This window comes from Ixodes scapularis, unplaced genomic scaffold (genome assembly GCF_016920785.2).
Source record: "Ixodes scapularis isolate PalLabHiFi unplaced genomic scaffold, ASM1692078v2 PGA_scaffold4__175_contigs__length_147842914, whole genome shotgun sequence".
In the NCBI taxonomy this organism is placed as follows: Eukaryota; Metazoa; Arthropoda; class Arachnida; order Ixodida; family Ixodidae; genus Ixodes; species Ixodes scapularis.
Window position 1 is genome coordinate 144,138,649 of NW_024609879.1, and position 13,777 is coordinate 144,152,425.

At 46.7% G+C, this 13,777-nt stretch overlaps 1 protein-coding gene across 1 annotated transcript in view; it reads left to right on the forward strand.

Annotated features, from left to right (window-relative positions):
• The window catches only part of LOC115313602, a 39,224-nt gene that overhangs the window by 20,375 nt on the left and 5,072 nt on the right, over positions 1-13,777 (forward strand). Inside the window, exons 6-12 of the mRNA XM_040209403.1 lie at positions 351-425; positions 2,334-2,479; positions 2,557-2,585; positions 4,185-4,293; positions 8,685-8,783; positions 12,027-12,162; positions 13,096-13,236. Of these exons, the coding sequence (XP_040065337.1) occupies positions 351-425; positions 2,334-2,479; positions 2,557-2,585; positions 4,185-4,293; positions 8,685-8,783; positions 12,027-12,162; positions 13,096-13,236 (735 nt within the window). The remainder of the gene's footprint in view (positions 1-350; positions 426-2,333; positions 2,480-2,556; positions 2,586-4,184; positions 4,294-8,684; positions 8,784-12,026; positions 12,163-13,095; positions 13,237-13,777) is intronic.

Genomic DNA, 13,777 nt, shown 5'->3' on the forward strand with positions numbered 1-13,777 from the left:
GCCACATTGCCCACGTAAGAACCCCCCCCCCCTCCCCCGCCCCTCCGCCCCCCCCCCCCCCCCCCCCCCCCGTTCTACTACCTGGGCTATCGCAGGCAATCAGATCGCTGCATTAAACGCCGAACGACCAATCACAAGCAAAAAGCGTGACAATAATAATCCACCCCATGCGTTTTTTATGTTGTCAGTCACTAAATCAATTTTTATTTTGTCATTAATTACATATATATATATATTTTTTTTTTTTCTTTTTACGGGGGACTTTAATTTTTTGTTTTTTGTGCCCGTCTCGGTATACGCAAGGTTCTGATGTAATTCACACGTGTCCTCGTATTTGTTTGTTTCCGCAGTTGAGAGCAACCTACAGCGGACTGCCGCACGAACTGGGACTCGTTCTGAGGCTCGTTGGCATCTCCTGCCTAACTGTAAGATATTCGTTTTTCGTTCCTGCAGTAGCCCAAGTGTGGAGTACCCGGCTGAGGAATCTATACACGCTTCGAGAAACTCGAGTATACTTGCCGAACCCTGACGCAGTCGGCGATCGGCACCATACATCGGTGATGTTGCAGCCTCGGCGGTATGGGGGGCGGGTTTCACAAAACCTCATTTCCCCGTTAGTTCCCGTGCAGACGATTAGTTGTCGGCATCGTTTTTGGTGTTGACGAAGTGCGCGAGCACGGCGAGTGGCACCGACGAGGACAGAGCTCAATCAGTACGAGCAGGAACGTATTTTGGGCCGCATCAACTAATGCTGTTTTTTGTTTCCTTTAAAATTCGCACTGACGGCATTTGCTAGAGTCCTTCTGGCCGCCCACGGGTCGACGTTTTGAGAACCGGCTTGTCTTAAACCCCAAATAAAGACCGTTACGTATGAAATTCGACTGCCCATCAAAGTTCCTCTAGATACCAGGCACGTTTTCAGCCTCCACAAAGCAAATTGCGTTATTATTATTTGTATTTTTTCTAGTTCACCTAGGATGAAGTAAGTAATCATAAAGGAGTCTGTGTACCCCTGAAAAGTCTCCTTCTCCCCTTCAAGAGTCGTAATGCTGGAAAGCTCGCTTTCAGTCCGCTTGACCAAATGTGTTTTGTTCGTGAATAGTCCGATCTCACCAAGGGAGTTCGGCGCATGCCTGAAGCCGCCATAACTTTACTTCTCAGACGGCAGGCGGCAGTGTCCGACGAGACAGCTCGCGCCTTCTCGACTCCGCATGCGCAGAGCTCCAGGGAAGTTCCCGCACGCGCAGAAAGACTAAAGCCTGGTTCAGACAGTTGCGTTTGACTGCGTTTGACTGCGTTGCGGCATCGAGAAACCAGGACATCCCTGCTGCCTATATCGCGTGCTAAGATGATTCCTTGAATTGGATTGCAGGCTTCATACGAAGCACATATGTGCCGGTGACTCGCTTTCGGTTCTCGACGCAACGCAGTCAAACGCACTCAAACGCAAGTGTCTGAACCGGCCTTAAGGTTCCCTCGATGCATTGCGGTAGCGGTGGCGTAGCCAAACAGGCTGGTGAGATCGGTCTACTGGTGCCGAGCGCGACCAAAAGCGTTGCCCTTACTGTGACGTCATGAGTATGATGCATTCTACTTTTCTTAATGGAGACGAGACGACCCAATCTATTGCGGCTGTGATCGACAGCGACTGGGGCAATCCATCACAACGCAGAAAAACTCGAGCAAAATAGAAAAAAAACAAAAACACTTTCTATGCGCATAGAAACTCACAGGGCGAAGCGTGCCATCGTTGATATCGGTGAAAGTTTGAACCGGAAGTATGCGACACGTGTAGTGGCGTACTTGCGAATAACTTTTGGTGGAATTACGCGTATGAGGCGAGCTCGAGATTGTTAGAAACAGACCGAAACCGGTCCCCGACGTATAACTTTAGGGGCGACGACCATAAAGCCGCATTCAGAATTCCTCGTACATTAAACAAAAGACACATTGACATAATTATCTGCGGGCGTGACTCAGGAATATTGTGAGTATCTTTGTTTTATGCAAATGTACTCTTCGAACATCTCTGCAGACAGTCTTTGCATGCCCAATGTGGCGGGACAGTCATACATGGAAGAACCACACCACAGACAGTGTCTGGAGGCTGCCTATTGTACGATGTGTCAGCTGTGTTACCTTGACGTTAAACTGATACGACGTTTTCGGTCCGACCGAAAACGTAACCGCGATGCATCGGGCTTTATTAACTGTCGCTTTATATGTACTCAGCGCACGTGGAGACTTGAAATCTAATATAAAAAAGAAGATTAAAAAGAAACATTGACATCAAAATGATAAACATGTGTTTGCGACGATGTGACATTTTTCAGAAGCCTGAACAGGACAGGATATATGAAACCAGCATCGATGCAGATGGCAGGTTGGACGGGAACAGTGCTCTGTGGGGTTTAAAGAAATTCGCAATGCAAAACCAGACGCAGTTTGAAAATGCTACGGTCATCGTTATGCTAACGTCGTAAGTAATAGAAAAGCAATTGGCATCTCCGTGGCTGTGTCGAGATCTAAACTGAAAACGCGCTGTTTTTGTTACAGGTACTACTTCCAGGATCAGTCTCGAACAGGTGACGTATTTCAGTTACTGATCCACTATTATTATATAGTCTTAAAGATAATGATCTGAACTAAAGTAACTGTACAGGCGAGCTGGTCCAATGCTGACATGCTAGCCCAGGAGCGGGGGAAACGCGGGCTCGTAAATCTGCCAGATCATTTGCGCCCGACCTCCGGGATCCGTAACAGCATGACACTCCGGCTTTTGTGCCGTAATTTGTTGCCACTTTGGAACCTCTTTGGATGCGTGGACGGAATAGGAGCCTAATCACGCCTGTCGGAGACGCGTTCTAGGCACTTCAGAGCCCCTCTGGGAACCTGCCGTCTTCACCTCCTGGATAACAAGGCTTATAGTGCCTGAGCTTCTACTTCAGCTGCTAGAGGCCTGCGGTGCGGGACAAAGGTTGAACACGAGTGTTGCGACAGCATGCGGCCGGAACTCGTGTTCAAGCAGGCAAGAGTGGAGTTCCAGATGAACGCTGAGGCAGTACTCGTTTGTAATCTGCGCCCAGCAACGGCCTCAAGCGCGTGACGCCGAACATCAGCACGCAGCAATGCTGGGTTGAACTTGACAGCTCAAGCGATCCATCTTCCTCACTTTCTTTTTTCGCGCATCCTTTTATGCGTGAGAGGCATATTTCCACGGTGTTGGTTTCAGAGGTTTAAGGGGTATTCACACGAGGGAGAAATCCCGGGGATTTTTCCCCGGCACGCGCGCATCACGAGACGAAACCGCGAGGCTTTTGCACATCGCAAAGCCTGACGTCTTCGTCGCGGGATTCGCGTGCCGGGGAGAAATCCCCGGGATTTCTTCCTCGTGTGAATACCCTTTTAGGAGACTTCGGTGTCTCGATTGACTTTCATGTCGACTCAGTTTAGCGAAGAGCGCGAGCCGAAAAAGAAGAAGGCTCGGGCACCTGCTTCAAAGCGAGGTCCTCTGCCTTGCCAATACAACAGTTTTTAGCTTTATTATTATTTTTTATTTCCATTTTCAGTTTGAGAGTTGGTGCGAGCTAAAGGACCAGGCCATGCCGATTCGAAATGGGCATAAATAATTCGCCCTAAATTAGGCAAACTCCGAAGAAAAAAAGAAAAGAAAACGCTACTGCGTCTCGGAGGTTAAAGTCGTACGATTAGTTTCCTATTGTTCATAGCAGCTTCAACCGGCTACGTACTTTAATAGCATTGAAATGCAGCTGGACCAATCAAAGTCGCAGTGTTTCTTCGCCAACAAATGCGAATCCCATACGAAGTTGTTGGGCGCGTGCTGAAAACAAACATTCGCCGCATTTATTTTCGCACTGAGAGAACTGTTGCTAGCGGCAGAAGATACGTTTATTTCTCAACAGTTCGTGCTGAGGGCAAGTAAATACTTCTTTGCTCTATTCGGAACGCATTCCTAAAGATATATGAACACACAACAAAGCGTATGTCCCATCATCTGGCAACATGTGGACTTCCTTTAATGAGAAGTAAAAAAGATAAGTTCGGTATTATGTCCCATAAGGTGGGGCTTTTTTCTTTTGCGCAGTCTGTGACCGCTTGCGCGTGCATATATACCTGTGAGCGAAAGTCATATCATCGAACTGCAATACTCCCATTCCTTTCAGGCTACTCTTTCTTTGCTGGATTCTGCAGTAGAGATAAAGTAATACTCATGAGTGATCCACACGCAATGTACCGCATGCTAGACCAGCTGGCGGAGCACATCTTAAGAATGTAAGTGCGAATATTCTGTCCGAACTTTCGATCAAACCACTATACTTCCTTTCATCTTACAAAACAAAAACAAAAAACAACAACCTAAAGCGGCAATCTATAAAACACACACAAAAGAAAAAAAAAAATTCAATCGTTTTTGTTTGTCCGCCAGGATCGCGAATATTAAAATTATATTTCAGATTGATGCGCCAAGTAGTCACAACAGCGCTTTCAAAATAGTGCTGAACCTCCACCTTCCCGTATAGTTCGGTGTGAGGTGATCATGACGGATTATACAGAGATGTCACCATTTTCGCGCTTTCCGCAAGCCTTAACCGAGCAGTCAAAACCGTTTCACTCGTTCTCTTACAAGCTGCACGCGCCAGGCAGCTGAAACCTCTGGGTACGACGTCATACCCGGTGGTTGGTTCTCCGGTTTTACTCGCCTCTATCGATTCCCTCGGGTCGAATGCTCGGATGTTCAAATTCATGCGACAAAAATGGAGAGTTTTAGAATAGGAAGCCCCATAGCTTTGGGCCCCAAAGAAATAGGGGCTCACCACTGCGCATGCGCCGCACCCAAACTCCGTTTTGGGTTTTGGGTTGGCGCTCATCCCCAACGCTAGGTTCGAGAAATAGCGCGGGGCCCCTATTTGCTTGGGGCCTGGTTGGGTCGGCGAACATGGCGACGCCCTTTCCACTCGCTTCGGAGCAAAATCGTCGTGGTCGCTGCAGTATTAGCCATTTTCATTACCAATGAATGGTGCCACCGGCTTTCGCTTTGCTTTATGTCGCTCAAGTTACAAAGAATGAGAGGTGGGCTTGTCCCATTTTAAAGATCGTCCCCGATTCTGGCCGTTCCTAAACCTAAAGAGACGCGGTGACCGTTGACATGGCAACGTATCGCTATACTCCAAGGACGTTTCCTTGCAATACTCCGTAACTCCGATTGGATTTCGTTCGTGGCAGGATACCAGCTAGGTTAAAACAAGTATTTCAAGGCTTCAAAGTCGCTGAATCTCAGATCTAAATAAAGCAGCTGCTTGTAGACTATGCTCGCCCGCATTCGTCTCAGTTTCGGTATACTTGAAGGCCTAAATCTTTGGTAACAGACGGCCAAAGAGCACACGAACGCCTAAAACATCCGAGAACGAGCGCGAAATTGGAGTGCTACGGAATGGATTGTTTTGGCTGAATACAACCAGCTACATGTATACTGATTTTAGATTATCTCTTTTGCTAGCCGACTTGATTGGGATTTACTTTAACGATTATTCGTAAACAAAAAAATACTTGCTCAGCGCATATGTTTTACTTTTTTAAATTTTTTGTTTTTTAATATTACGCTCGTTAGCCGCATTGGCGCTGCTAGCGGGAAACGTAAGCGCACTGCACTGCGTCACGAAACCCCTATTCTATAAGCCGTCGACGCGAACCTTGTTGTATTTGGGTCCCCCAATTTGTTTAGGGAACACCAACGTTGAAACTGCTACCTCTAAGTCATATTTTTTTCAAGATATTTTGCAGTTTCTCTTTAAGTCGAAGCGAAACCAAAAGCGGATTGCAACGCAAACACAAACCCACCGATCAAAACGCGCTGTCATTAGTTGTTCTGGGTGCTTGATTTAATCGATTGGGCGCTAACGAATTCGCAACACGTATAATGCCCTTGATATAGTGTTTTCTAGAAGTTTGATAGGCCACGTTGGCTCGTAGCATTGGTAGCGATTTAAGATGAAACGGAGTATAACAATTCGTATGAGCCCGATGAACTTTCGGACTAAAAAACTTCAAATAGAAAAGAAAAGAAAAAACAGGGACAATGAAGTAGACATGCAAAGGCGCCCCTGTCTGTCTAGTTCAGTCCCTGGGTTCCTTTGGCGCTTACCTACGTGATCGTGAACCAACTGGCCCAAGTAGACCGATCTCACCAGCCAGCTTCGCTACGCCGCCGGCTCGCATCCTGGGAACTGTAGTCTTTCTGCACGCGCGACAACTAGAGGCTGCGGGTCGGCACGAGCTGACCCGTTCACCGTCGCCTGCCTCCTGTGAACTACAATTATGGCGGCGTCATGCATGCGTGGAATGCTCGGTGAGATCGGTGTATTTTGTGTGTCCTAATGCCGGGGTAACACCGGTCATAGATCACACAAAAGACAGTCTGCAAACACGAGTCAGCGCAATATCCGTGGTGCGAATGCCGCGTGCTAAGTTTGCTCCTTTAACTCATTGCCACGCGCCATTCGAAGCACGAATCTCCGGTGACTCGCCTTCGAATTTTTATGCCGACTGTCTTTCGATCCCCGGCTTATTTGAACCAGAACGCATACATTTGACAAACGTTTCCTTCATTCCTATATATAGCTTCTTGCAAGTATTTAGCATTTTTTTACGATAGTTTCTATTTCTCAGTTTTAAACAACTTTGCTATCGTATAATTATCTTTCGCCCCGTCCGATATATTTCTTAAAAATCAGTATTTATAGCTGAAAATTTTATTTTAAATTAATAAAAATTATCTTTAATGTGAAAGCATAAACTGTCCCATGGAGCGGAGCAGCCGGCGTCTGTATCTGCGAAAAACGTACAAGAAACTCCCATCTTCCCAGCCTCGTCTGTAACCGCGAAAAATGTGCAAGAAATTTCCAGAGAAACGACTCCTACACTCTAAAGATCACCGTGTGTCTACTTTCCCGCACAACACTTGGAGAGCCAATCACGGCAACTTAAGGAGGCAGCTCGGCGAATGACGATGCCGAAACATATGTTTAGACAAAGAAACGCAGTCTAAGTTGCGACATTAAGCAATAAAAGCGTGACGTTTTGCATTGCTTAATGTCACTCAGACGGCGTTTTTTACAGCGGAACTGTTAAGGGCTAGTTTCCCCAGGACCGTGTCCGCCAGCAAAGAAATGTCGACACAACACTCTGGACAGCTACCGCCATCTATGACCGACGGCAACAACCAGACAACAGGATTGCCAATTATCTGTTTGCCGCCGTCGATCGAAGATGGCGGTAGCTTTAAAGAGTGTTGTGTTTGCCGGTTGTCTGGTTGCCGCCGTCGCTCATAGGTGGCGGAAACCTTTCCAGCCTTTCCACTCTGGCTTGCCGACTTGCTGCCGGCCATTACTTCATTCCCACCATAGCATAGCTTCCCTGTTCTTTCTTCTTCACCAGAAAGGGAAGGCTGAACGTTTTTTGGTCTAAACATATGTTTCGGCATCGTCATTCGCTGAGCTGCCTCCGTAAGTTGCGCTGATTGGCTCTCCGAGTGCACCCAACCACAACACTCGGAGAGCCAATCACAGCAAAAAGAAGAAGAAGAAGAAGAAGAAAAAAAAAAAAGAAATTGGCGGAAAAAAGGTGCGCGGTCGTGTGTAGCCACGTGACTCCCACCACACTCTCCTCCTCTATATTTATCTTACCTCCGTGCGCAGGTTTAGGTTTCGATTTCGGTTCAGAGCAGTTGCGTTTCTTGGCTTTAGTAAACATATACGTGATTGTGTAGCAAAATATGAATTGGGTAGTATTCTGACACCCTACTAAATCGCCTGTCAAAAAATTAAAAACAAAATTTTTTTTCAGAAATGTTAGTGTTTTTTTAGGAGTTCCATGGTAAGTTTCTCCCATCTCTTTCCACCCTAGCAGAGCGAACTCTAGAGAGGAGTGCGCCTCCCCTCCAGCGTTCGCCGTTCCAAAGTGGACAGAGGTGGCAGGGGTGTTTCCACTGAATGGGGCATCCTAGAGCCACTCGATGAGCTGCGCTTAGAGTATCGGCACTCCGTTCCCCGACATTGTTGTGGGTGCCGCCATTTTGGGGTTTGTGCAGAGCAGACGCAACTGCCAATCGTCATGATTTCAAAGTGCGACTTCCTCAGCATTCGATTCGGTGTTAGGAAGCTTATGTAATGTTGCATTGCTGTGTCGCGAACTGTTCAAACATTTGTGGAGGGCGGAAAAGCGTTTCCTGTGATTTCAGATAAAGCCTCAGAAAACTGGCAACCATGATTTTAAGCCACAATATGGCCAAGTGTCGTTACTCTGAAGCGTAGCTTATTTAGTGGCACTAGGGCGTCCAGGTTGCGCGAGTGCGACGCCAATTCATGGCTTGCACGTGACGTCGCACCGTGCAGCATGATGCCACATCCTGGGTTGTTCTATCTGAGAAAAAAAATAATATTGTGGCGCGTAGTGAACGCTGCCGAAGGTGCGTGCTCAGCAGCAAGGCCAGCACAATGGCTGCTGATATGGGACGCCATTGCGAGCCATGCGTATCCATATGTGTATACTCTCGGACATTCGTCTATTTTTAGCGGTGTTTCAGAGACGTTGCTTAAAACACGTTCAGTATTTCCCATTTGTAGTATACGATTGATACATTAAAATGATGTTTTGAAACTTTTCAGGATGGCCGTGAATTTGGACGAGGATATGCTCGAGAAATGCGTAAGAAATAATACTGTATCGGACCAATGCAGTTTGGAGGCGCTGAACGCTTCGCTTGCGTAAGTCGCTATGTAGTAATTGCATTACCTAATTGTTTACGGGGGTATAAAATTAAATGGGGGTCATAGAAATATGACTCAATATATTTTCGGAATACCGGGGATGTACAGTTTCCGGCCTCCTCTTTACTATCAAAAAAAGAGACAAAGTTAACATTCAAACACTTTTCTGCGCTTTCCAGCGACGCGGACATAATCCCTACAAAGCACGGAACTAGGCATCGACATTTACCGAAATAAAATGCACCTCTAAAGTTCGAGTGCACTTACGCTACGGCGCAATGTGTGTCGCAGCGACAGCCACTCAGGGTTTGCGTAAATCGCTCTCAGTGTCGCGCCATTGTCTTTTCTGTACTGTTTTCACGACACGATTCTGAAGATTTTTATGACAATTTTGAACCCGCTTCCGATTCCGCTTCGGTTCCTGATCCGTTCCTTGACTGCCACGACGAGCCTCCCCAGCACGCCGTAGCTGAAATTCGCGTTCTTCGGATCCACTTCGGACTTTCCGATGTCTAGCCATACGGCGTGCAAGTTTGCCTGCTCGGATGGTCGTGCTCATGCACCGGCACAACCGGGTGTCACTGTGGCCGACGTTACTAGATCGAAGTCAGTTGACAAGCTTCTTGTAACGCATCACGTCTTTTCATGGGCGCGTCCGCTTGTATCAGCCCTCTTTGTGAACACAAGCGGTGGAACGTTGCATGCACATTGCCTGTGGAAGAAAGTGATTTTTTGCCTTTGTTTTCATAGTAAGCATAACGTTTGCGTAAACGCTTGCGCAGAAAGAGCATCATTCTAAAACGGTCCTTCTTCATTGCCTATGGAGGCGTTGCCGTTGGTGGCTCTTGAAACGATATTCACTCGCAACGTTCTTAAATATATCAGTTGACAAGCTCCATAAAAGAGCGTCATTCGAAAACGGTTTTTTTCGCTGGTCTTTATAAGAATTGACACCGTACGCTTGACGTCCCTGCTCCACACAAACCGTTGCTAGGGGCGTTGCTATGGAAGAATAGATGGGATCGGATCTCCGAAAGAACGATCGTTCAAAAATCGGGCGCGGAATTTAAGCGTAAAAAATGATAGGTAGAGGAATCCTAGCTCTAATATCTACCACGACAAAAGCCTTGACGCAGTTTCTGTAATATTTACGGCGTTAACTGCCGGTCGTCGAGACGTCGCGATATGCCTGCGGAAGACGACGAATGCATCCGCAATGACCGAATTGTACGTCATTTGCCAAAGTTTTATTTGTTGGTATAAGGACACGATTTTGACCTGGTATTTGTTGGGTGGGTGGCAAGTGACCTCGAGTTTAGCCCCCGTGCACTTGTCCCAAACAGCGGCCCTATCAACGGTTTGTTTGAGGCACCGCGCCATGTCGTGTCGTCACGCGGTCTTCCCCCATGTGCGAATGCGGCCGCCGGAAGTTCTGAATCGGCCATCTTGGGCCTGGGTGAAGTCAGCCGAGTGAAGCGTAGCAGAAGGCGGGCGGCTGCCTGCTGAAAGACTCTTTTTCTGTTTGTTCGCCCTCATTCGCCTTCGAATTTGTTGAAAACTTTGTGTATGTGGTCATAGGTGCCTTTGAGAACTGGTGTAGAAGTTTTAGGAAAGCGCAGCACCACAGGAAAAAGACGCAACTCGTCGAACGTAAGTCTACCTTCTGGTCGATACAGAGAGCGTGCGTGAACGTGTAGTTTAATTTTTGAAAACAAATGAACAAAAAGATATTTATAATGAGGGGGGGGGGGGGGGGGAGGAAGGTTGCACATTTTGTAAATGTGAACTTGAGCCGAGTAAGTTTTCGCGCATGTTTCTACAAACGAAGTGTTTAATTTTTTTTTTCATCGCACATATATGATCCTTAGCGTATACGGGAACCGTCAACAAGGATACGAATTCGATGGTGAACAAATGCGGTGTGATAAACTACGTTGGCGAACAAGAGATCCGTTACCCATCCCGTTAAACTGTGCCTCAAAGTGGGCATACTTAGTTTGAGTTATCTGTACTGAGGCCCAATTCACAATACAACCATTTCAAAAGGGGCTTTCATTGAATTGAACATCCGGTCTGTTCAGTGTACATACTGCGCAGTCGATCATTTTTGGTTCATCGATTCACAAGAAAAAGAAAACAAAATACAGGAAGATCCATTGCTGGATTTTCCGGAAACACGTTAGCATGACCTTTGAAACACCACACGTGTCCCCCTTTGGGAAACGCTAATGATGATCCCTTCACTTCTTTCTTTTGGTTTTTCTTTTGCTTCCTCTTTTTTTTTTGCTGCCGTTTTTTGGCCTCGTTACGTGGTCAGTATTAGCGCTTCCCCAGAAGAGGCGTGTATGGCGTTTACTCAAGGGTCATGCTAACAGATTCTCAAAAAAATATATTATTGCAATTTTTTTCACTCCTTTTTTTTTTGCCTCTCAGAGTACGTCGACGTTCTTGGGTATACGATCATCCATATCACTCGTGCAAAGAACCCGATCCATACAACTCGCGGAAGGAACCGCATTCATATCACTCGTGGAATGAACTGCATCCATCGTTTTAACTACACATACACATCAAAACCCACGCACCGCTACTACGAAATCCAAAGCGAAGAACAACCGGCGACGGCAGAGCGGCAACTGAGCACGCCCGCATTCCACCGCGTCGGGGCGCAACACCTCCTACATACCAAGGCCATAGTGCTGAATGAGATGGCGTCATCTGGGAAGGCCAACGCTGGGCACAGATTGGACACAACGATTGCGTCAATGTTTGGCTCAAATTTGGCTCGAAGACGAGCGCTGACGCAGCACTCGTTTCCGATATGTGTCCCGCGTTGGCCTTCTCTGATTAAGCCATCTCATTCAGCACTGCTGCTTTGTTGTCTAGGAGATGTTGCGCGGTGCCTACTCATCTCTGGCTCCGCGCCAGCTGTGCGCGTGACTTTGTCAAAAACGAAAGGGATCGTTTTTACGAAAATCCGGCGGTGTCTGTCAGTTTGTCAGCACCGGGGAGAGAGGGAGAGGTTGGCGCCTGCTCACGTCAGCACTTCGAACCAATGGGAGCGTCGCACGAGAGAGCTGACAAACGAAAGACACCTCTGGGTTTTCTTAGAAAACGAGCGTTTTGTTAATGCTAATGCATTAAACAAAAATAATCATTCCGGTTTTAGCGAGTCAGTTTCAATGCGCAGCAATTTACGCTTACTTTTACGTTAACACTTATTTATACATCGTTTCAAAGCCGCATGCCCCAAGACTGCTTTCGACCAAGAGGACAGGAGGTTCCCCAAGTCACGAGCTTGCCGGGCGACGTCATCGATTTGTCGAAATACTGCAAAGCAATATATTTCTTCGAACCGGAGATCGAACACTGTTTCGTAAGTCTGTTCTACCTTTTCTGACCATTTTTAGTTCCATATACGGCTGTCATCAGGCGCATGGTTTATACATTCACATACGAATGTGATCAAATGTTTGCTCGCTTAAAGCCGTTTGAATGACTGCGTTCACACACTGGCGCCATCTAGCGGGTATCGCTGGAACACCTCGATCTGCCTATAAGTAGACCACGGTGTAAGATATAAAAGTGCGCGACGATCACACAACGGGATGCGTTTAGACAGCGGGAGCATGGTTTTATGATGTGTTTTCCCGCCAAATCTAGCGGGGAAACTGAATTGGTGTATAGGAAATGTGACGCCAATTTATCTGCGAAATTTAACGGGTGACTTGAATGTCTAAACGTGATGCGTTTAGACAGGTAGACGTCAGGTCACATGACATTAATTTTCTCGAGAAAATTGTCACGAACGATCGATATGCTGCGAACGTTACACGATGCAGTTTCCCTGTTAAATTTAGCGGGGAAATCGACGTCGGGACTTGACATCACGTGGCCTCTACATAAATCAAGTTTTCTCTCTAAATTAAGAAATCGACGTCACGTGACCTGATGTCACGCGATCGACCAATAAATTAATCTAATTTCCTCGCTAAATTTAGCGTAGGAATCAACGTCACATGGTCTAAACACAGATCTGGATTCCTCGTTAAATATATATTGAGGGATAGACGACTTGTGACAAATAAACTGATTCAATTTCTTCGCTAAATTTAGAAAAAAAAAAAAAAAAAAAGAAGTGTGTGGGTTTTGGAAGATACATTTGGTACTCCATGGTCTTTGTCATCAAGATCAAGCTTATGGAAATGTTTTCATAGCAATTAAAGGCCCTCTTCACGTGTTCGGTTGAGATTGCCCTAAACAGGGCCGTGTAATGTGACTTCTCGCGTGTTTCCCTTTGTATATCAAGCGACAAGAAGACTCTGGGGTGCACCGCTTCAAACCAGTGTACAACTGCGAGTTAACCTGCTGTATCCGGAAGACCTTTCTAAGGGCCACAGTGTATAAAACTACATCGATGCAAGGTCTTCGATGCGGCGTTGAAAATAAGGTGAGCGTCCCCTTTCAGAACTCTTCCCACTTCTTTCTAGACAGACTCGTTTTCTGACAGACAAGATTAAAAAAGAGGAGGGACAATAAACAACTTACTACGATAGGCTATTTATGGTCATATGCTAATCTATGGGCTTTAAGCATCTTAAAGAAGAAAAAAAAAACATTAAAATGATGCCTTGCCAATTTCTTGACGAAAATCGGTATCAAAGATCGAGACACGGAGAGGGCGTTGTTGACGAGGACTGATAGGGTGCTTCCATTTGCCGGTCGCTCCGCTGACAGGGTGGAGATACCCGCCATTTTGTGGCGAACTGTGCGATGTTCTCACTGGCGTCATATTGCGTCTATCTTTCCAGACCTTTCACTAAGCACAACGTTTTTGTACCACGACTTTGTCACATACCCTCACAGGGCCACCACCCAATGTGTAGCTAATACTGAACTCAGGCGCCATATTGTGGCGCTCCATTGGCTCCATTGGTGTCTACCCTGTCAGCGGAAGCCGCCGGCAGATGGAGGCACCCTAAGGACTGACA